Source organism: Centropristis striata, chromosome 23 (genome assembly GCF_030273125.1).
Source record: "Centropristis striata isolate RG_2023a ecotype Rhode Island chromosome 23, C.striata_1.0, whole genome shotgun sequence".
Taxonomy (NCBI): Eukaryota; Metazoa; Chordata; class Actinopteri; order Perciformes; family Serranidae; genus Centropristis; species Centropristis striata.
Genome location: NC_081539.1, coordinates 2155582 through 2179093, shown reverse-complemented (window position 1 = coordinate 2179093; position 23512 = coordinate 2155582). Strand labels below are relative to the sequence as shown.

The following is a 23512-nucleotide window of genomic DNA, read 5'->3' as shown; positions in this document are numbered from 1 at the left end:
TAAATTGTTAGAATTAACAGTAAAATGCTGCTGACACTTAATGGAGAAAAAAATAAGCCTTTAAAATAACAAGTGCAGTTTTTTGACCACTACCCTGTAACTGTGTAAACAAAATGTATGTTCTGTACACAACAACATTCTGTCATTTTACATATTTTGGGGGGAATTTCTGTGTCTTTTTTGGTCATTTTACGTCTTAATTTTTGGTAATTTTGTGTCTTATTTGTAATTTTTTTTTATTTTGTGTGTTTTTTTGTTTTTGTTTTTTTACATTTTTGTGTCATTTTAAATCTTTTCTTTATCATTTTTTGGAATTCTGTGTCTTTTTTGGTCATTTTACTTCTTAATTTTTGGTAATTTTTGTATCGAGAGGCTGTTTACACAGAGCAGAGAGGAGAGGACAGGACCAGCTCTCACCACTCTGCATAAAAATAGCACAACTTTACTCAAATATACTCTTACATGCTCTTATGTTTTCTAAATGTGTGTTTTTTGTAATTTTGTCGTTTTTTTTGTTATTTTACCTTTTTTTGTTAATTTTGTAACTTTTTCTCTCAATCTACATCTTTTATTTGTTATTTTACATCCTTTTTGAAGTGATGTCTGAACCACATGGTTTACTTTTGTTTTCCATGTCTCCTGGTGGAAGTTAACGGTTTGTTTGACTCATCCATACGCGGACTTTGTCGCTCTTTATACAGCTTTCGAGTGCATCAAAAGTTAGATGAACTTTTGATGCACTCGAAGGCTTCAATTTCAAAAACAGATATCTCCTTTTTATTTATTTTTGCTAAATCAGCTTTTGTTGTTTTGAAGAGATGTGTTTATTTCTTGTTTTGATGCTTTCATAAATCATTTTTATATCAATGAAGTTGGTGTTTTTAATTGTTAAAATGGCTTTAATCTGTTTTTGCTCTCTCTTTAATGAACGTGGCACGTTGCTTACTCGTGAAAAGTGAAACTATGTGGCGATACGTGGTGACAACAGAGTGGACGAGCTGTCAGAAACCACACAGTTAGTTCCCCAGAGTTCTGCAGGGAGACGAAGTTCAAAGCTGTAAAAAATAAACAGGATTTCACAGTTTTAAAGCTTGAGCTGATGTTAAAAATTCACGCCAGAGTTTGGAAAAGTCCATGAAAAGAAAACTTTGATCAGCAAAGTTTCTCTGAGTGTTAATTGGTGTTCGTCTTTGGGGCGAAGTCATTTGATTAATCTGACGCCTTTTTGATTTTTATAATCTTTAAGAGCTGAAAAGTCGGTCTGAGTGAAGATCTGAAGCTTCTTTTCTTCTGTTCACAGATCACAGCGGCAAAAAACTCTTCTGACACCAACAAAGTATTTTCCTATTTTCTGACATCAAAGAAGTTTTTTTCCCCGGCATCTATTTTTCCTCTTTCGGCGCTCATTAAGGATCTCTTCTCAAATATCAAGGAGGGTTTCCAGCTCTGCGTCTTCTGAGGGATTTTCTCCTTCTGCAGACTTTCCTCTGCTGGATGTTTTCAACTTAGTTGCCTGTAAATGATTTCAGAGTTTTCATCCGAGCTCGACGGCACGACGGCGACCGCAGCAGCTGCAGACGCCACGAGGAGGTGACGCCAGGACGCCACTGTGTGTATGTGTGTGTGTGTGTTTGTGTGTGTGCATGCAGTTTATAGTGTGTGAAGTTGCATGCATGTGTGTGTGCGTGCAGCTGATTGTGTACATGAGATGCCACGCTGCAGACAAACGCATCACTCGGCTGCTTCTGAGTTACTTCCTGTTGCTTCGTGAGGAGAAATAATGAGCAAACTACATTTCAGCATGAACAAACAAAATTTCCAGATATTCCTGCAGAGCGGAGCAGGAGGCGGGACCAGCGGGCCGCAGCCGGGGGCTCTGATTGGATGATTGCTGCTGGCTCTGTTTGTCTGCACAACTATTTGAGACACATCGAGGACAAACAGAAGCAGGAGGACCTCATGAGTGGGATATATTGGATTTATCTTTCTGCAGAGCATCATGGCAGATCGGAGGACGCAACATGTGGTTCCTAACCGGAATAGCATGATATGCAGACGACACCACTCTGTTTTTTAATAACGGATTTCCTATTTTTATATTTTAGTAGAATATAAGAATTGATATTTAGCAAAAAATGATGTTAGAAGTATTTATTCTCCATCCAATAATTTCAGTTTGAGGCTTTAGATTTAATTTTTTGGTCCCATATTTGATTTTCACACCTCTTTGGAGTTCTGCAGCGTCTTTTTTGCACGTTTTGTGGAGCACTTTTTTGGTGCATTAGTCAGAAGACGTGGTGCACGGTGGACATGCTTCCTGGAGGCGTGGCGGCGGGCGGAGGGGGGCGTGGCGGCGGCGGCGGTGGCGGTGGCGGGCTGTGCCTGCTGCGCTGGCTGGGCCTCAGGCTTTGGTCCCGGCGGGGGACCCTGGTGTTTGCTCTGCTCTGGTTCGGATCCTGGCTGTTCCTGAACGGCCTGGTCCTGGTCCACAGGAGCATCCTCTCCGACTACTGCACCGACGACAAGAGCAAGAGGATCCTGCAGAGGCTGGTGAGTCACAACCTCCGTTTGATTTGCACAGAAACTTTAGTCAGAGGAGGATTCTGCAGAGCAGCAGAGAGAAACAGGAAGCAGGTTACAAGCTGTTTGTTGTGGGAGAAAAGAAGGAAAGTTCATTACTAAAACTGTCATGTAAAAGAGAGGAGACAGGAGAGGCTGTTTACACAGAGCAGAGAAGAGAGGACAGGAAAAGTTGGAAACATGACAATACTTTAATATGAATAGACTTTTTTCTGGTAATTTCACGTCTTGTTTTGTTCATTTTGTGGGGGTTTTTTTTGTAATTTACGTTGGGTTTTTTTTGGTAATTTTGGGAAATTTTGTGTCTTTTTAGGAAATTTTGTTGGCCATGTGACAAATATTCACCGAAAATCTGTTTACACAGAGCAGAGAGGAGAGGACAGGAGAGGCCGTTTACACAGAGCAGAGAGGAGTGGACAGGAAAAGTTGGAAACATGACAATACTTCAATATGTACAATGCGTAGACTTTTTTTTGGTAATTTCACGTCTTGTTTTGGTCATTTTGTGTCATTTTTTGGTAAAACATGACAATACTCCAATATGTGGAGATAACTGGTTTTGATCATATTAGGTGTTGGTCATTTTATGAATTGCAATATGTGGAGTAAACTGTTTTTATACATAACTTTTAGTTATATGTATCTTTTTTTGTAAATTTGTGTCTTTTGTTCAGCATTTTTGTTTTTTTTTGTGTCATTTTTTACAACATCTGTGACAATTGTGGAAACTGATTCTTCTGATTCTACAGAGCTGCAGGACTTAGAGATTTATAGAGATTTTATATGTTGAAGTGACATAAAGGACACAGAGAGGAGGATGTAGAAAAAGCACCAAAAAAAAAACGCCCTGAAACGGCTTTTTAGGGCTCAGAAGGTTCAGGATGAATAATAATTCTGTGAGTCTTTCTGGATGCATTACTGCTGCAGATGAATGAGTTATGGATGTGTGTGTGTGTAATATTCTCGGCTGCTCGTCTGTTTTTGAAGTTGAAAGAGTTTCCCTGGGACCCCCCACGGTGCTCGCGTTGCCTTCAGGCTCTGAAGAACTCACCGTTCACTAAAATACAACATCAACAAACACTTTCAAGTCCTTTTCATACCAATAACTGCTCACTAATGTGATATTTTTGGCAAGAAAGTGGAGAGAAAAGGTAAATATTATTGACTGTTTCTGTTAAATGCAGTTCATAGATCAGGTTAAAAAGGTTCATTTTTTTATTGTGCAGTTGTGGTAAAAATTGTGGCAGCAACAGCTGATATATAATATAATAATATACAGTATTTTTGATTTTTTTTTTAGTTATCAATTTTTTTGTTTTTACATTTTATTATTTAAATTTAAAGTTTTACTGTATTAAAACAGAAAGTCACCTTCATTTTACATTCAGCAAGACTTTTTTTCTCATAATTTCGATTTTTTATCTCATAATTTGACTTTTTTAATCTCAATTTAGACATTTTATTGCATAATTTTGTCTTTTTTTCATAATTTTGTGTCTTTTTTTAATAATTGTGTGTCTTTTTTTGGTCATTTTGTTTCTTTTTTAAGTCATTTAGTTTTTTCTGTCATTTTGTGTCTTTTTTGTAATTTTGTGTATTTTTTGGTCATTTTGTGTCTTTTTCGGGTCATTTTGTGTCTTTTTTTGGTCATGTTGATACTGCCTCCAGCGGCCCCCAGGTACTTTGAGTCTGAGACCCCTGATCTAAAGACTTTGTGCTGCATGCTGACGCTCTGCAGCATGGACTCTTCCCTCAGCTGTTACAGTAAACAGACAGGCGGAGGAGATAAACGGCCAGAGGTCAATAGCTCCTAATGGCCTGCTGCCTTATCCACTGCAGCATCTCCTGGTGCATTGTGGGTAAAGACTGATAACAACATTTCACTCTCTGCTCCGCTCGTCCATCACTGTGTCTTCCTCTGATCTTCCGGACCAGAAATCACGTCACCATCCGTCTTCTCGTCTCATGAGACACCAGAATCTTCAACTTAACCCCCACAGTTCTGTCCCCAATGGATGCTGACACACTAGACTCACAATAAGCAGCAACACAACACAAGAGCTGCCACACAATCGCACAAAACACACAAATCTACTAATCTACTAATCTACAACTCTATCTGAAACCAGATCACAGTAGTTTAGTTTTTTTCTGTCATTTTGTGTAGTTCTTGGCAATTCTGTGTATTTTTTGGTCATTTTGTGTCTTTTTTTGGTCATTTTGTGTCTTTTTTTGATCATTTTGTGTCTTTTTTTGATTATTTTGTTTCTTTTTTTGGTCATTTTGTGTCTTTTTTTGTCATTTTGTGTCTTTTTTGAGTAATTTTGTATTTTTTTGGTTATTTCGTGTATTTTTTGGGTCATTTTGTGTATTTATGGTATTTCTGTGTAGTTTTTGGTCATTTTGTGTCTTTTTTGTCATTTTGTGTCTTTTTTTAATAATTTTCTGTCTTTTTTTGGTCATTTTATGTCTTTTTTTGGTCATTTTGTGTCTTTTTTAATAATTTTGTGTCTTTTTTTGGTCATTTTGTGTCTTTTTTAGTAATTTTTAGTCTTTTTTGGTCATTTTGTGTCTTTTTTTGGTCATTTTGTGTCTTTTTTAATAATTTTGTGTCAATTTTTAGTCATTTTGATACTGCCCCCAGTGGCCCCCAGGTAATTTGAGTTTGAGACCCCTGGTTTAATCCATTGATTATCTTATTACTGAAGGCTTTTTTATGATCATGTTGACCTGCTGTCTCCCCCTAAACACTAAAACTCCTCTGCCCACAACCCCCAGTTCTGAATAAAAGGGGCAGAATGATAATGGATCAAGTCTGGAAACATTTTCTCCTCTTTCACATGAGGTTGTTTTTTCCCTCCGCTGAACAAACAATGTGCTCATTTCAGTGTCGTGATGAAATACGGCAACATGCAAACAGTGAAACAGTGCTGTTGTTGTAGAGGAACCACTTCATCAAACGCTCACACACATCCTCAGAGAAATCCATCAGGCAGCGTGACGTCAGCCGACATTAAAGCTGCACACATCCAAAGTGGAAACTGATGAAAATCCTAAATAAACTCAGAGATCCAAAGTCAACAAGCAGTGTGTGTTTCCTGAGCTAACTGTTAGCGCCCGGCTCCATCCGTCACACTGTTTGAATGTTTGCGCTACGCTAACTCGTTGACGCGGACCAACAGGACGTTTTGGGTTTCCAGAAGCTCATTTGGCTCTGAGACGCAGTAATGCAGCACAGATGCTGAAGCTTTACTCAGATCTGCTGCAGCTTCACAAACACAGGCTGGCGATGCGTTCACTGACTGACAGCCGATCCTGCTGCCAGTTAGCGGATTACTGATTACGGTCATTCTGTGTCTTTTTTTGATAATTTTGTCTCTTTTTTTGATAATTTTGTGTCTTTTGTTGGTAATTTTGTCTTTTTTTTCATAATATTTTGTCTTTTTTTTATAATTTTGTGTCTTTTTTAACAATTGTGTGTCTTTTTTTGGTAATTTTGTCTCTTTTTTCATAATTTTGTGTCATTTTTTTGGTAATTTTGTCTCTTTTTTTAATAATTGTGTGTCTTTTTTAACAATTGTGTGTCTTTTTTGGTAATTTTGTCTCTTTTTTTCATAATTTTGTGTCATTTTTTGGTAATTTTGTCTCTTTTTTTAATAATTGTGTCATTTTTCATAATTTTGAATCTTTTTTGATAATTGTGTGTCTTTTTTAATCATTTTGTGTCTTTTTTTGGTAATTTTGTCACTTTTTTCATAATTTTGTCACTTTTTTCATAATTTTGTCTCTTTTTTAAGTAATTGTGTGTCTTTTTTCATAATTTTATGTCTTTTGTTGGTAATTTTGTGTTTTTTTTCCATAATATTTTGTCTTTTTTAAAAATAATATTGTGTATTTTTTCATAATTTTGTCTTTTTTTTGTATTTTTGTCTCTTTTTTCATAATTTTGTGTCTTTTGTTGGTATTTTTGTCACTTTTTTCATAATTTTTTGTCTTTTTTAATAATTTTGTGTCTTTTTTGGTAATTTTGTCTCTTTTTTTCATAATTTTGTGGGTTTTTTTCTGTCATTTTGTCTCTTTTTTGGGTCATTTTGTGTCTTTTTCACACTGTTTAAAATGTTTCGGCTCCGCTAACTTGTTGACGCAGACCAACAAGACGTTTTGGGTTTCCGGAAGCTGAAGCTCAGAGCCGCTCGGCTTTCTGCAGATCTGCTGGAGCTTCACAAACACGGGCTGGCGATGCGTTCACTGACTTGACAGCTTAGCGGATTACTGAGCGCTGGTGGTTCAGGCTGCAGGTGTTGGACTCACCTGAAGTAAAGTCCATCAATCCTCTGCTCCTTCCCTCCTTCCTGTCAGCTGATCCCTCCATTCTCAGAGCTGTCAGCTGCTTTTGAAGCTGCAGATTAACCCGCAAACGTGTTGAAACTGTGTTTCAGCACTTAAAGCTTCTCTGGGATGTAAATGGTGAAGGATCATGTGGAGAGGGACTCACTGTGGAGAAAAGAATCACAAAAACACAGAAAAAAAGTATTTAATTTACCGTATTAAAAATACAGATAATATACTGTATTTAAAAAATACATTTAAATTTAAAAATAGAATAACTTAGTAGTTATGTTATGATACTATATAATATACAAGGAGCACACCTACAACATGCATTCCTTTACAAGTATTTATTTATACAGCAACCTATGACCTTTAACCTCAAAATGTGTGTGTGTGTGTGTGCGCGTGCATGTATCTGTAACTGTAATCACATTAAAGGATCAAAGGCTTTGGGATAGATCAATCAGAGCAAAGATCAAAGGCAATCAGAGCAGAGCAACCAACAGAATTAACTGACACCTGAATGTCCAGGAACAGTGACAGCAGCCAGAGGTGGACAGACTGGAATTTGTGGCCTCGAACAGAAAGCATTTTTGGCAAAACCATAATACCTATCATTGATCCGACTTCACTTTGAGCATCCTGAGTTCTTCCTGAACGTCTACATATGATTTTTGTGAATAAAAATGAAAAAATAGCTTTGTTAGAGCGAGCTAAAAAAAATGTTAAATATGCTTTTCTACAGAAATCTTCCTGCATTTTTAATATGGGAGCCAATGAGGCTGTTGGTGGTGTTGGTGGATCATCTGTGCGTCCTACGCCCAAACTATAACTCTGACAGCTTTACCAGAAGATTGTGAGGGAGAAGACTAATTTTCCTACGTTTCTATGTATAAATTATTTCTGTAGAGTGGAATTTGCGGCCTGGAGCGCAGTTTTCAAATGTATTTTTTGACAGTTTCTTCTCTCCCTCTACACTCTGGCGATGATGTCACACACTGTGACACGAACATTCCGTGCAATACACACCCATTATAATCTCAGAATTTCTCCAAAAATCATCATGGTCATTGAACAGGGATTGATAAAAAACTATATGACCTATCGAAACGTGGATTAATACACCGATACACAAGACTTGTGTCTACTGTTTAAAGTTTAAATGGAGTCTCTAGGTGAAATTATGCCGGAGGAGTAGACGTTTAAAAATCTACAATTATTGTTCTTTTACACTCATTTTTTTTCGGCCGTCCCATTCATTTCAATGCAAAATTTTGGGGAGTTTTCAAATTTACGTAGAGAAAAGTAGTAGCACACCGATCCCGATCAAACCGCACGTTTTGATATATAATTTAGTTAGGCTTTGCCTTTGTGTCTTTTTAAAAATCATTTTGTGTCTTTTTTTAACAATTGTGTGTCTTTTTTGGTAATTCTGTGTAATTTCTTTTAAGTAATTTAGTTTTTTTCTGTCATTTTGTGTCATTTTTGTGTCATTTAATTTCTTTTTTTAAGTAATTTAGTTTTTTTTCTGTCATTTTGTGTCTTTTTCTGTCATTTTGTGGGGTTTTTTGGTCATTTTGTGTCTTTTTTTGGTCCTTTTGATATTGCCTCCAGCGGCCCCCTACAGGTAATTTGAGTTTTAGACCCCTGCTCTGTTTAGTGCAAACGTTTTATTTTAAATGACACATGGAGAATGAAGACATTCTGACACTAATATCAACATTTAACACAAGTTTTGGTCACTTTTTATAACCGATGATCCATTCAAGGACCGTTGGAAAGTTCAGACTCTGACCATAACACCTGTTATTACAGTTTCTTTAGAAGAAACATTTGTGAATGGTCTGGTTGGGGTCCGGAGGGTTAAACGTCCTCGGGACTCAGTCTGGACCTTTATATATACGTCCACTGTGTGCAGGACGATGATGTCATGGGACAAAGATATAAATACACTCTTGGGAAACTCTGGTTGGTGCTCATTCATTTCAGAGACATTAATTCTGTGCCGACAGCTGCTCCACATGAGATTTCTGTCTGAAAACAAACCTTCTCATGTTGTCCAAATGTTTCTCTCATAAGTTTTCTGTCCGTATTCTTAAAGACAGAGCTGCTGTAACGGACCACGAGTCATTTTACAGATAAAGTTTTTATCACAAACACATTTCTGTCCCGTTGTGCTGCAGAATAAATAAACTACTAAAAGCTTTTTCTCTTTGTTCCAACATCAAACAGAGTTCTCATTTAAAGTTCCTTATCATGTCCGTGTGAACGTCTGATTCATGTCCGGTTCCTGGGAGAAAGTTATGGATTTGATATCATTATTGTTTGATGATGTCACTGAGGTTGTCAGCAGGAAACAAAGAACCTGTTTCAGGTTTAAAGCTGATCTGAATGACGGAGAGGATACAAGAAGTCAGACACATGTCAGATTAACTTTCACCCAGGAAAGATCAAAATGATCAAATGATTATTAAATTATCAAAAAAAGGACAAAAAAAATAGGTAAAGTGACCAAAAAAGCGAACACAAAATTACCAAAAAACACAAAATTACGAAATTTTACCAAAAAAGGGGTAAAATTGCCAAAAAGACACAGAATTACCAAAAATGACCAAAAAATAGGTAAAGTGACCGTAAAAACGAACAAAATTACCCTAAGAAGGACACAAAACCCCCCACAAAATTACCAAATTTTACAAGAAAAAAGAGGTAAAATTGCCAAAAAGACAAAGAATTACCCAAATAACCCACAAAATTACCAAAAAAGACACAAAATTACCAAAAAAAGACTAAAAGAATCACCCCCCAAAAAGATGTAAACATCACAAAAAAGACACAAAATGACAAAAGAAGATGTGAAATCACAAAAATTACATAAAATTACCAAAAAAAAAGCTCTATGGGAGCTTTGGTAGAGACTCTCATAGGAGTATATGGGAGCTGTGGTAGAGACGGTCATAGGAGTCTATGGGAGCTGTGGTAGAGACTCTCATAGGAGTCTATGGGAGCTGTGGTAGAGACTCTCATAGGACTCTATGGGAGCTGTGGTAGAGACTCTCATAGGACTCTATGGGAGCTGTGGTAGAGACTCTCATAGGAGTCTATGGGAGCTGTGGTAGAGACACTCCACTTAGCACAAAGATTTACATACGGGAGGACACAATAATGGATGATAAAACAGTGTTTTTTTTGCCTGTAACTGCAGGTTATCAGGATAAAGTGTCTGGAACATAAACATACAATCTCCACAGTCAACCTGCTGCTCTTTATAAATAGATGAATGAATGAATGAATGAATGTGTTGAGTCCAGTTGATAAACTCTGCTGCTGAGTCTTCAGGTTGACTAACTGATTGACTTGCTCTGCACACATGGTTTGCGTTGAGGCAGAGAACTTGTTGTGTGTTTCTGGTGATGGTCGGACTATTTATGGCGCTGCGTGGTCTCACCCTGTCCCTGCACGTCTCCGGCATTCCTCTGCCTATTTATGGCCCGACGCTACATTTTTTACAGCCCACCTCTGTTCCTGTAATGATCCTTTACAGGGACGTACACCAGAGAAAACAGCAGGTTTATCTGCAGCACATCTGCACTTCCTCTGAAGACGCCTGACAACGTTTGCTGCTGAAACACAAACTGTGCTTGCATGGGAAGTGTCAGTCTGTCTGTGACTCCGCTGTCCACTGAAGCTGGAAAAAATACTGTTAAAGGGCCGTTAACTAACCTGAGAGCTTTAATAAGCTGGATACAAGTTTGGCATTCCTTATGAATAAGTTTTCAGGGCATCAAGTTAAATTAGAACATTTCTGAAGAAATTTTGTGAGTGTGCTTGACTCAAAAAAAGATAAAATTGGTTAAAAAAAAAGGTAAAATTGCCAAAAAAGACACAGAATTACCCCCAAAAAACACAAAATTACTAAAAGAGACAGAAAATTATCAAATGATGTAAAAGTTAAAAAAAAAAAAAAAAAAAGACACTATACGATCAAATAAAGATATAAATTTACCAAAAAGAGGTAAAAATGACCAAAAAGACACAGAATTACCCAAATTTCTTTATGGACAAATTTTTCTCTCCCTCTCCACTCTAGCGATGATGTCATCCACTCTAACCTCTCCATAGGGTAAAATTGGGGGAATTTTTTGGGTATGTTTTTGCCGATTAATTTGAAAAAATAAAAATAAGCCCGGTGAATAGTAGTTAGTGTGCTTTTGCAAGCAAGCACACACACAAAATAAGCCCAGTGAATAGTAGTTTGTGTGCTTTTGCAAGCAAGCACACAAAATAAGAATTAGCCCACGAATAACAATTAGTGTGCTTTTGCAAGTAAACACACAAAATAAAAATAAAAATAAGCTGGGTGAATAGTAGTTAGTGTGCTTTTGCAAGCAAGCACACAAAACAAAAATAAGCCCACAGAATAACAATTAGTGTGCTTTTGCAAGCAAGCACACTAAATAAGAATAAGCCTTGTGAATAGTAGTTAGTGTGCTTTTGCAAGCAAGCACACAAAATAAGAATTAGCCCACGCAATAGCAATTAATGTGCTTTTGCAAGCAAGCACACAAAATAAAAATAAAAATACGCCCAGTGAATAGTAGTTAGTGTGCTTTTGCAAGCATGCACACAAAATAAAAATAAAAATAAGCCCAGTGAATAGTAGTTAGTGTGCTTTTGCAAGCATGCACACAAAATAAAAATAAAAATAAGCCCAGTGAATAGTAGTTAGTGTGCTTTTGCAAGCAAGCACACAAAATAAGAATTAGCCCACGCAATAACAATTAATGTGCTTTTGCAAGCAAGCACATAAAATAAAATGCAGGAATAAGCCCGGTGGATAGTATATAATGTTCTTTTTTAAGCACACTGAACTTAAAACTCTCTTTTTGTTGTTTTTTAATGCAGAAAAGTTGCCTTTAAGTGGGAACTAAATGAATTTCTCCTTTCAAACCATGAGAGAAACAGTGGCTTCGTTACCTTCAGAGGTTTGTGGAGGTCCCGACCCTTTAAAACCAACAGGCTGACGTTGAGCTGACCCGGTGGTCGTCTTTCTGTCCCCTCCGGCAGAAAACTTGACTCCCGTCTCCGAGGAAAGACACAAACAGGCCGTTTAGACGCCGCAGGTCGACAGAGCGAAACACAGCCAGCTGGTAAAAGAAAGATAAAACTCCCTGATGACACTTTTGGTGTTGAAGTCAAAGTTTACTGAGCTGCTGACAAGCGAGCACATTAACCAGAAAACACACTGAATTACTTCTCAACGAAACGTTTCAAAGCGTTTTCTGTTCTCGTGTTTCACTGCATCATATAAAATCTCTATAAATCTCTAAGTCCTGCAGCTCTGTGGAATCAGCACAATCAGAACAACAGTCTTTTTGCAGAATAACACAGTTAGAATGACAGAAATCTGACTGAAATTATCAAAAAAGACACACATTTCCAGAAAAAGACACAAACTTACAAAAAGACATAAAGTTACCAAAAAAGACACAAAATTACCCAAAATAACCCACATATTTTAAAAAAAAAACACGTAAAACCACCAAAAAGACACAATTGCAAAAAAGACTCAATATTACCAAAAATGACCAAAAAAAGAACAAAATTTCCTAAAAAAGACACAAAATTTCCCCAAAAACTTATTAAAAAAGACATAAAACTACCAAAAAACACACAAGGCAGCCAAACAACACATAAAGTGACAAAAAGGCATAAAATTACCAAAGAAAGACACAACTTTTTTTTTTTAAATACACAAAATTACCCCCAAAAAAAGATACATTTTAAAAAAAACAGACACAAAATTAACAAATACTAGACACAACATTTTTTTTTTTAATACACAAAATTACCAAAAAAAAACACAATATTTCCAAAAAAAGGCAACACGAGGCGAAAAAAAAAGCATATTATAGAGAAAACCATGCCGGTCGCAGACATCTGACTCTGGAATCAGTCGACGGACAGATTTGTCTCAGTGAGCTTGAATGTGACAGCATCTCCAACCAACAGTCCCATAGAGTCCAATGGTGAACGGAGCGTGCTGTAACTCAGATGGATCCTGATTTACAGCAGCAGAGTGTGCAGATGTTGCAGCAGCAGCAGCTGTAAATCAGCTCAGGTAACTCTGGATGTTCAGCCGCAGGTTCAACTCTGTCACAGAACAGAAGGGAAATTAAAACTCTTCTGCAGAAAGACGTGAACGTTGTGTTTGATGGATTAGTCCGACAGCAGTACGCAATCACTCATCGATTCAACAGACGCAGACAGAAACAGAAACAGGTTTCAGGTTTCATTTTAATCTCCTCTGATGTTTCCTGAACCCTCTGAACCCTCCAAAGTCTCTTTTCTTTAAAGAATCGCCAAAAATACGCCGTTTATCATAGAAAGAAACTGTAAAAACAGACGTTATCGTCAGAGTCTGAACTTTCTGACGGTCCTTGAATGGATCATCGGTTATTAAAAGTGACCGTTACTTGTGTTAAATATTGATTTTAGTGTCAGAATGTCTTTATTCGCCATGTGTTATTTAAAATAAACCAGATAAACCTGTTAAAAACATTAAATTCTCCTCAGAGACACTGAAGACATAAATCTGTTTACACAGAGCTGAGAGGAGAGGACAGGAGAGGCTGTTTACACAGAGCAGAGAGGAGAGGACAGGAGAGGCTGGAAACATGACAGTAATTCAATAATGTAGAATATGTGGACTTTTTTGTAATTTCACGTCTTGTTTTTGTAATTTTGTATCTTTTTTTGGTAATTTGTGGAAATGTTGTGTCATTTTGGAAATGTACATCTTTTTTTGGTAATTTCTGAAAATTTTGTATGTTTTTTGGGAAATTTACGTCCTTTTTTGTAATTTTGGAACTTTTCTTGGTAATTTTGTGTCTTTTTGGTAATCGTACGTCTTGTTTTGTTAATTCTTTAGGACTTTTTCGGAAACTTTGACGGTCACGTGACAAATATTCACCAAGAATCTGTTTACACAGAGCAGAGAGGAGAGGACAGGAGAGGCTGGAAATATGATAATACTTCAGTAATGTGCAATATGTGGACTTTTTCTTGTAATTTCACGTCTTGTTTTGGTAATTTTGTGTCATTTTTTGGTCATTTCTGGAAATGTTGTGTCTTTTTGGAAATTTACATCTTTTTTGGTCGTTTTGTGTCTTTTTTTGGTAATTTGTGGAAATTTTGTATCTTTTTTGGGAAATTTACGTCTTTTTTGTAATTTTGCAACTTTTCTTGGAAATTTTGTGTCTTTTTGGTAATCGTACGTCTTGTTTTGGTAATTCTTTAGGACTTTTTCGGAAACTTTGACGGTCATGTGACAAATATTCACTGAGAGGCTGTTTACACAGAGCAGAGAGGAGAGGACAGGAGAGGCTGTTTACACAGAGCTGAGAGGAGAGGACAGGAGAGGCTGTTTACACAGAGCTGAGAGGAGAGGACAGGAGAGCAATTTTGTGTCTTTTTTTTTGTCATTTTGTCTCATTTGGTCTCATTTTCTTACACCATTCAGACACTTGGACAAATTCAACTTTTTCTTTTTTCCTGGTTTCTGTCATTCTAACTGTGTTATTCTAAAGAGCTGCAGGACTTATAGACTCATAGATATTTTATATGTTGCAGTAAAACACAGAGAGGAGGATTTTTTTTAAAACACACTCTTATAACTGTTAATTAAAGTTGAAGCTGTAATGGTTGCTGTGACCTCGGTTCAGTCGGAGGATCTGATAGGAAAGAAGTGAAACTAACAGCCGCCTGGAGGGAACTAAAACTCTCTAACAGCATCAACATGGAGAGGCAATATTAATATGGAGACAAGATGTACCCCGCCAAATTAAAAGGAGAGAATGGAGAATAAATTTGATGCGTCAGAAATAAATCTGGATGGCTGAGAGTCTCTCTCTATAAATCAGTGAAACCAGCTGCAGAACAGCTTGTTATTCACAAAATAACTGATCATCAGTCTGCTCACACACACACACACATACACACACACACACACACACACACACACACACACACAAAGATTTTCTTGGCAAACAACAAAGTGTTTTTTTAGTGTTTTTTTCAGACGGGCGCCCCGGGCAACTGGCTGACGGACAGGTCCCCAGTCTTGGGGTTTGTACCCACAATGCACTGCAGCAGGGGCCCTGCAATGTCAGCACACACACACACACACACACACACACACACATTGTGCAGCATAAGCACACACAAAACTTTCCCGTACTTCACCTTTTTTGTCGATAAAAAATTCTGTAAAATAACTTACAATTATTTTCTGACAAACAAGACTTTCTTGTTGTCTTTGTTGTCTTTCTTACTTGTCTTAATTTATTTAATTTTTTTAAATCTTTTAAAAGTATTTTTAAAGAAATTACCATAACTTATGATAATAATACTTTTAAAAACTATTTTTAAACCATTTTTTATGGGGGTTTTTTTTTATCTTTTGAAAAAAATGATCCTTAAAATAACCTACGATTTAAGACTTTTAACCATTTATTTTATTTTATTCTATTATTATTTTCTAAACAAAATAACTTTCAATTCTCTTCTTACAAACAAGACTTTTTACCATTGTTTAAATTTAATTTAAAAAACATATATTTTTAAAGTTTTTTCAAAGTAATTATGGTAACTTATGATAGACTTTTTTAAACCATTTTTAGTGTTATTTAAAAAATATATTTTTAAAGAAATTATCAGTAAAATAACCTATGATTGTAAGACTTTTAACCATTTATTTTATTCCATTATAATTTTCTATTTTTTGGAAGTATATTATTAGTAGTAGTAGTAGTAGTTGTAGTATTATTTATAAAACTTTTGTTTTACCTAAACACCTTTTTAAAAAACTATATAAAGAAGAAATAAATAATTAAAAAAAGAATGTCATCAAACCTTAAATATAATAGGAATACATTTTTTAAAAATTCCAGCTTTGTGTTGAGGACTTTTCCAGCTGCTCCAGTAGTTTTTTTTTCCAAAGAGGAGTCGTGAACTAACTAATTAAAAGGAGCCGTGCTCCTGCTGCTCCTGCTGCTCCTGCTGCTGAGCCTCCTGCTGCTGCAGGTTAACTGGAGGTTAAACAGGCGTTTCCTGCTGACGCCACTTTAATTATCACACGACACGACTCAGAAACACACTGAGGTCCAGATAGTTGAGGATCGATGCTGCAGCATTAAATAATGAAGCTGAGCCGTGACAGACCGTCTGCATGGAGTCAATCACCTGGAGATCAAGTGTGTTCACTGCAAAAAGGTCTAAAAACCAGATCAAACAGTAAATCTGAGGGAAATGATCTTGCTGCATGGACAGATAATTTACCTTGACAAGATTTATTAAATCAAGATTGTTAAATCTAGAAATAAGCATGTTGAACACTTAAAATAGGAAATTAAGTCTTAACTCTATGGAGTCTTATAGGGCTATTTTGTCCATTTTTGAATCCTTTCCATATCTTTATGTCTTCTCATTTTGTGTCTTTTTTTGTCATTTTGTGTCTTTTTTGTAATCTTGTGTCTTTTTTTAGTCATTTTGTGTCTTTTTTAAGTAATATTGAGTCTTTTTTGGTCATTTTGTGTCTTTTCTTGTCATTTTTGGTCTTTTTTGGTCATTTTGTGTCTTTTTTTAGTCATTTTGTGTCTTTTTAAGTCGTTTTATGTCTTTTTTCAGTCATTTTGTGTCTTTTTAAGTCGTTTTGTGTCTTTTTTTAAGTAATTTTGAGTCTTTTTTAGCCATTTTGTGTCTTTTTTAGTCATTTTTTTTTATCTTGGTAAGAAACAAATATTTTAAGTGTTCAACATGCTTATTTCTAGATTTACTAATCTTAATTTAATAAATCTTGTCAAGGTAAATCATCTGTCCATGCAGCAAGATCATTTCCCTCAGATTTACTGTTTTTATCTTGTTTTTAGACAACAACACTTCTTTGTAAAAGTCTGTAGTTAAAGTTTACATGATGCAGTAAAATATGTTTTACTATATTATATGTGATGTTTTTAGTATTAGTATAGGATGAGGAGGTAGCAGTAGTTATCTGTAATATCTGCAGACAGCTGGTTCTCTCTGGACGGGACCTAACTGGAGTTTCTTGACCCGTGAGGCGTTCAAAGACCACCGTCTTGCTCTGACAGTCTCAGTTTTGTGTCCCTGAACAGCTCCAGTGTCTCTGCTGCAGCTTCTGTCACACTCTGACCCTCCACCTGCTGCTGCTGCCTCTCTATACATCTAAATATAAATTCTTTATATGAAACGTCTGAATGTGGCGTCTCCTGACAAGCTGCTGCGTGTTGCCAGGCAACAGCAGGAGGACAGATCACTTCTTAAATGCAGTGACACGGAGAGCAACAACTTCACTCAACATGCAAAATAAATGAAGTTCTGCAGAAACGCTGCATGCAAAACTGTTGGTTCTTGCATGCATTGTTAATAATAAATATAAATATTATGAATAATGCACAGTATTAACCCTTATGCATCATTATGGACATTTTTGTGCAAATGTTTTCTCTTGATCTGGTTCATTTTGGCTGCACTGCAAAAAAAAGGGGAGTCTAAAAACCAGATCAAACAGTAAATCTGAGGGAAATGATCTTGCTGCATGGACAGATAATTTACCTTGACAAGATTTAATAAATTTAGATTATTAAATCTAGAAATAAGCATGTTGAACACTTCAAAGCTATCAATCAAACATGTTTTTACCAGGATCTCTGAGCACTTCTCTTACAAATTTACAAGAAAAAAAAACTCTCAAATTTGCATGAATCAGTCACTCATTTACAAGGAAAAAGTCATACATTTATGAGAATTTTTTTTTTTTTAAATTGAGAGAAAAAAATACAAATCTACTAGAAAAAAAATCAAATTTAAAAGACAAACACTGAAATTTATGAGAAAAAACTCACAAATTAAAAAAAAAAATTAAATAATGAAAAAAATCATAAACTTATGAGAAAAAACTGTCAAAATTACTAGGAAAAAAAACGAAAAATTTACAAGAAAAACACACAAATTTTCCGAGAAAAAAAAAAAAAAAAAAAAAAAAAAGAAAAAGAAAAAAAGAAAAAAAAATGATGACAAAAAATCACAAATTTAAAAGAAAAAATAAATAAATTTACTAGGAAACCAATAGAAAATAAATTAAAAAAAACCCACAAATTTATGACGAAAAAATCACAAATTTAAAAAAAAAAAATTACATTTAGGATGAAAGAAATAGAAAATAAGAAGCTATCAATCAAACATGTTTTTTGTTGTTTTCCACATTATAAACAGCTCAGATCCATACCATATTTTTTTAATAATGAAAAAAATCATAAATTTATGAGAAAAAACTCTCAAAATTACTAAGAAAAAAATTTTAAAAAAAATTGACAAGAAAAACACTCAAATTTTCAGAGAAAAAAAAATGAAGAAATGAAAAAAAAAACTAAACTAATTTATGACAAAAAAATCACAATAAATAATTTAAATAAATTTACGAGGTAACAAATAGAAAATAAATGAAAAAAAAACACACAAATGTATTGTCTTTTGTTGTTTCTACACTATAACCAGCTCAGATCCACACCAGGATCTCTGAGTTATTTCTGTTATATTTTCTGCATGTTGTGAAGTGAGTGAGGCTGTCAGATAACTGTGGAGGACTGAAAGAGGAGCTATAGAGGAGTTATAGAGGAGTTATAGAGGAGCTATAGAGGAGTTATAGAGGAGTTATAGAGGAGTTATAGAGGAGCTATAGAGGAGTAAAGTGGAGCAAAGAGAGAAACTCGTCCACTAAAGTGAACCTAAAACCTTAATTGTTGGTAATGAGACGAGTGGAGAGCGTTCTCCGCCTCCACAGCTGAAGGAAACCAAACACCGTCACGCTTCCTCCATCTCTATCCAGCCATGTCTGCTACACGGGAGGAAGGGAGGAAGAAAGGGAGAAGAGACACAAAATGACCAAAGAAAGACACAAAATGACTGAAAAAACACTTTATTACTTAAAAAAAGACACAAAATTATTAGAAAAAGACACAAAATTACCTAAAAAAGACACAAAATGACCAAAGAAAGACACAGAATGACTGAAAAAACACTTAAGTACTTAAAAAAGACACAAAATGACCCCAAAAATTCAAAAAAAGACACAAATTACAAAAAAATACTCAAAATTACAAAAAAAGAAGCAAAATTGTTAGAAAAAAAGACAAAATTACCAAAAAAAGACACAAAATTACAAAAAAGACACAAAATTACTAAAATAAAAGACACAAAATTACTAAAAAAAGACACAAAATTATTAGAAAAAGGTACATTACCACAAAAAAATACACAAAAATATTTAAAAAGACACAAAATTATCCAAAAAAACCAAAACAAAATTATTTAAAAAAGAATTAATAAAATAAAATAAAATAATTCTGCACGGGGAGAGGCCGAAAGAAAGAAAGAAAGAAAGAAAGAAAGAAAGAAAGAAAGAAAGAAAGAAAGAAAGAAAGAAAGAAAGGGAGAGGAGAGGAGGAGGTCAGAGAGGAGAAGGAGGAGAGAGGACAGATAAGAAAAGAGGAGCGAGTTAAAAGAGGGAGCAGCATGTTGAGATGAGAGCTGCAGAGCAACGAGGACGCTGCAGGGTCCCAACAAAGCGTCAACAAGGCCAACGTCTCTGCTATTCTGTGTGAAGCCACACTGACCCCAGAACAGCTTCAAGCCTCTTAGATCAGCCAGCAGGGTTTAAATCTGGAGCTGCTCATTAAAGATCCTCATTAAAGATCCTCACTAAAGATCCTCATTAAAGATCCTCACTAAAGATCCTCATTAAAGATCCTCACTGCTCTAACAAACAGTTCCACTTCATGGGAGTTTAAAAGTCCTTCCTCTGGTTATCTTTCTAGCACGGGTCGGGAAAAAAGCCAAAAACCAACCAGTTTGTCTGATGGTCTGTTTGGTTTCTGCTGCTGTGAACCTAAAACCAACTCTGGTGACCAAAGAAGAACTCTGCTCCTCTAAAAATGGGGTTCTGGGTTCTCAGAGTTGGTTCTCTGCAGGTGAGAACACAGTCCCAACCAAAGGAAGGAAGACGACCAAAATTACAAATTTGCAAGAATAAATCACAAATTTTTGGGGAGAAAATAATACAAATCTACTAGAAAAAAACTCAAATTTAAAAGAAAAACACAAATAATTTAAAAAAAATCATAAATTTATGAGAAAAAAACTCTCAAAATTACCAGAAAAAAAATCAAAAATGAACAAGAAAATCGCTCAAATTTACGAGAAAAAAAATATGAAAAACAAATCACAAATTTACAAGAAAATAACTTAAATTTACGTGAAAACAAATAGAAAATACATTTAAAAAATCACAAATTTACGAAGAAAGAAACTCAAATTTGAGACAAAAGAAAATCAAATTTAGGAGAATTTTTTTTTTAAATGAATGAAAAAAATCACAAACTGACGATGAAAAAAAAGCAAAAATTTTGAAGAAAAAAACAACAATTTGATCACAAATGTACAAATGTAGGCTTTATGTTGTTTAGATGCAGTCTGCGGTTTATTTAGATTTGTTTTGGGTGTCACAGCTTCTTTCTCACACTGTTGAACCAAAACACAGGATCCTCCACAGAAACATCCTCGCCGCCCCTGATCATCCACCTCGCCGCCTGCTGTCGTTTGCATGTTTTGCATGAGATTCGTAGATCAAAATCAGCTCATAGGTTTAATGTCAGCACACACCTCGCTCTGCCTTTAGTCTGCAGCCACTGTGCTGTGTGTGTGTGTGTGTGTGTGTGTGTGTGTGTGTGTGTGTGTGTGTGTGTGTGTGTGTGGTTATATTTGCATGCAGCAGGCGGTCTCTGTGAGGACGGATGCTGTGGGTTCTGATAGGACTTTAAAGCCTCGCGGCTAAAACACGAAGCAGCTCCACGTCTCTAATTACATCATCGTGTCAAACTCTGATAATAATACGACTCATGAAATATTCAGAAGGACACTAAAACTACAACCTGCAGCTGTGTGACCAGCAGCAGCTGTGTGTGTGTGTGTGTGTGTGTGTGTGTGTGTGTGTGTGTGTGTGTGTGTGTGTCTCTAGAAAAACAACTGGCTGCGTCTCCACTCCAGGTGAATTTCTCAGATAAAATATTTTCTACAAATGTGAATAAAACAGAATGTATAGATAAACACTTTTCCAAGTGCCCACAAGTGTCCTGAAGGTTGGTAAAAACAAAAATAAAAACCCAACAACACAAAACACAAAAGACAACTTTTTTTGGTAATTTTCTGTGTTTTTTAAAAAGTTGTTTTTTTGTTGTTTTGTGTCTTTTTGTGGTCATTTTGTTGTTGTTTTGTTGTTGTTTTGTGTCTTTTTTGTTGTTGTTTTGTGTATTTTCTATGTTGTGTCTTTTTTGTTATTTTGTTGTTGTTTTGTGTCTTTTTTTGTTGTTGTTTTGTGTCTTTTTTGTTGTTGTTTTGCATCTTTTTTGTGGTGTGTCTTTTTTGTAATTTTACATCTTTTGGCCATTTTGTGTCTTTTTTGTTGTTTTTTTGTGTGTCTATCTTTGGACATTTTTTGTTTTTTTGTGCAGTTTTGTGTCATTTTGTGTTGTTGTTTTTTTGTCTTTCTTGTTGTTTTGTGTTTTTTTAAATCATTTTCTGTCTTTTTTTGTAATTTTACATCGTTTCTTGGTCATTTCGTGTTTGTTCTTTTAGTTATTGTGTGTCTGTTTTGTAATTTTGTGTCTTTTATTTATTTTCGTCTCCTGGTTTGTTGAACTGACACTTTGTGCTCTCCTGTCTCCGTCCTCACAGCTAATCTTCTGCTGCTACTCAGTATTTTCTGCATCATTTTATACTAAATCCTGATCTAAAAAAAGTAACTAAAGCTGTCGGCTAAATGTAGTCGAAGTATAAAGTCACATCAAATGCAACAACTCAAGCAAAGTTCAAGTAGCGACCTCAAAACTGTTCTGTGTGTTTTTAAAAATCATGCAAATTAACTGCAATTTACCTTCATGTTCAGACCAATTTAATGTGTTTTTGTGATTAATATCTTCCAGACATTATATCGTATTTATTGCCCGTAAATGTTCCGTCTTACAAACCTCTGAAAATATGTAAATATAGAAATGTTTTTGTCTCTTCAGCTGCAAAGAAACATTTCTTTAATCACAGTTATTAGAAGTTTCTCCTCGTTTAAATATGAAGAGCAGCCTGCAGGGAGGTGTGTGTGTGTGTGTGTGTGTGTGTGTGTGTGTGTGTGTGTGTGTGTTGTTGGCAGCAGAAGTTTTTAATTGGTTTAATAACATTTATGGAGGCTCCGGCAGCGTGAGGAGTTGAAGCCTTCGGGGTCGTGATAAACACTCAGTGAGTCTCAACACGCTGTTCAACCTGCAGACACTCAGAGACTGTAAATTTGTTTTCTCATAAAGTTCTTTTCTTGTACATTTTTTTATTTTGTGATTTTTTTTGATCAGTTTTTTTATTTCTTTCGTCTTAAATTTGTGATTTTTTTTCAATATTTTTTTCTCGTAAACTCGATTTTTTTTCTTGTAAATTTTTTATTTTTTTGTAATTTGATAGTTTTTTTGCGTAATTTTTTTTATTTTTTGTTGTACATTTTTTATTTTGTGATTTTTTTCCATCAGTTTTTTATTTTTTTCTTGTAAATTTGTGATTTCTTCCTCGTAAATTTGTTATTTTTTTCAGTATTTTTAAAATACGTTTTTCCCGCAAAAATTTGATTTTTTTTTTTTCTTGTAAATTTTTGATTTTCTTTTTTTTTATTTGAGAGTTTTTTTCCCTAAATTTTAGGGTTTTTTTTCTTGTCCATTTTTGATTTTTTTCTTAAATTTGTGAGTTTGTTCTCATAAATTTGTGTGGTGGTTTCATAAAAAAAAAAAAACATATTTCTTGTAAATTTGTGAGTTTTCCCAGATGCTTGAGAACATTAAAATAAATGGACTCGGTCTTTAAAAAGTTCTAAATGAAAGTTAAGGATTCCTGCATGTTCAGATGTTAGCTGACTCCTTCAGTCAGGACTGAACATCCAGAAATCCTCAACTTTCATTTAAGACCTTTTTCTCTCTCTCATTCACTCCTACGGGACAGTTAAACTAAGCTGCATGTCTCTGGCAGCTGATCCAAGACGCTTTTTAAAGAGTTTGGACTTGTGAAACAACTCCGTTCTCCTCCTGCACAATGAAAAACACTCTCAAGTGTGTGTGTGTGTGTGTGTGTGTGTGTGTGTGTGTGTGTGTGTGTGTGTGTGTGTGTGTGTCGCCCACTAACTGGCCCCGTGTGTTTACTGCTTCATTAAGTCAGCAGCTGTAAAACAACAGTCACCTGCTCGTTGTGGAGGCAAACCAAAAACACCCGCTGCTCCGTTTATGTGTGTGTGTTTAGTGGAGAAGGGTGTGTGTGTGTGTGTGTGTGTGTGTGTGCTCATTAGCAGGGAGATGTGTGTGTGTGTGTGTGTGGCTGTGAGATCAGCCTACACTTCCAGTGAACTGACCCCGCGGTCAGGACCCGCCCACGCCGTTTTAGTGTGTGTGTGTGTGTGTGTGTGTGTGTGTGTGTGTTTATGTGTGTGTGTGTGTATGTG

The 23512-nt window shown here is 35.6% G+C and overlaps 1 protein-coding gene across 1 annotated transcript in view; it reads left to right on the top strand.

Annotated features, from left to right (window-relative positions):
- Positions 1-2310: 2310 nt before the first annotated feature.
- Positions 2311-23512, top strand: part of dipk1c (divergent protein kinase domain 1C) — a 45245-nt gene continuing 24043 nt past the window's right edge. The window contains exon 1 of the mRNA XM_059327403.1: positions 2311-2550. Coding sequence (XP_059183386.1) covers positions 2311-2550 — 240 coding nt within the window. The remainder of the gene's footprint in view (positions 2551-23512) is intronic.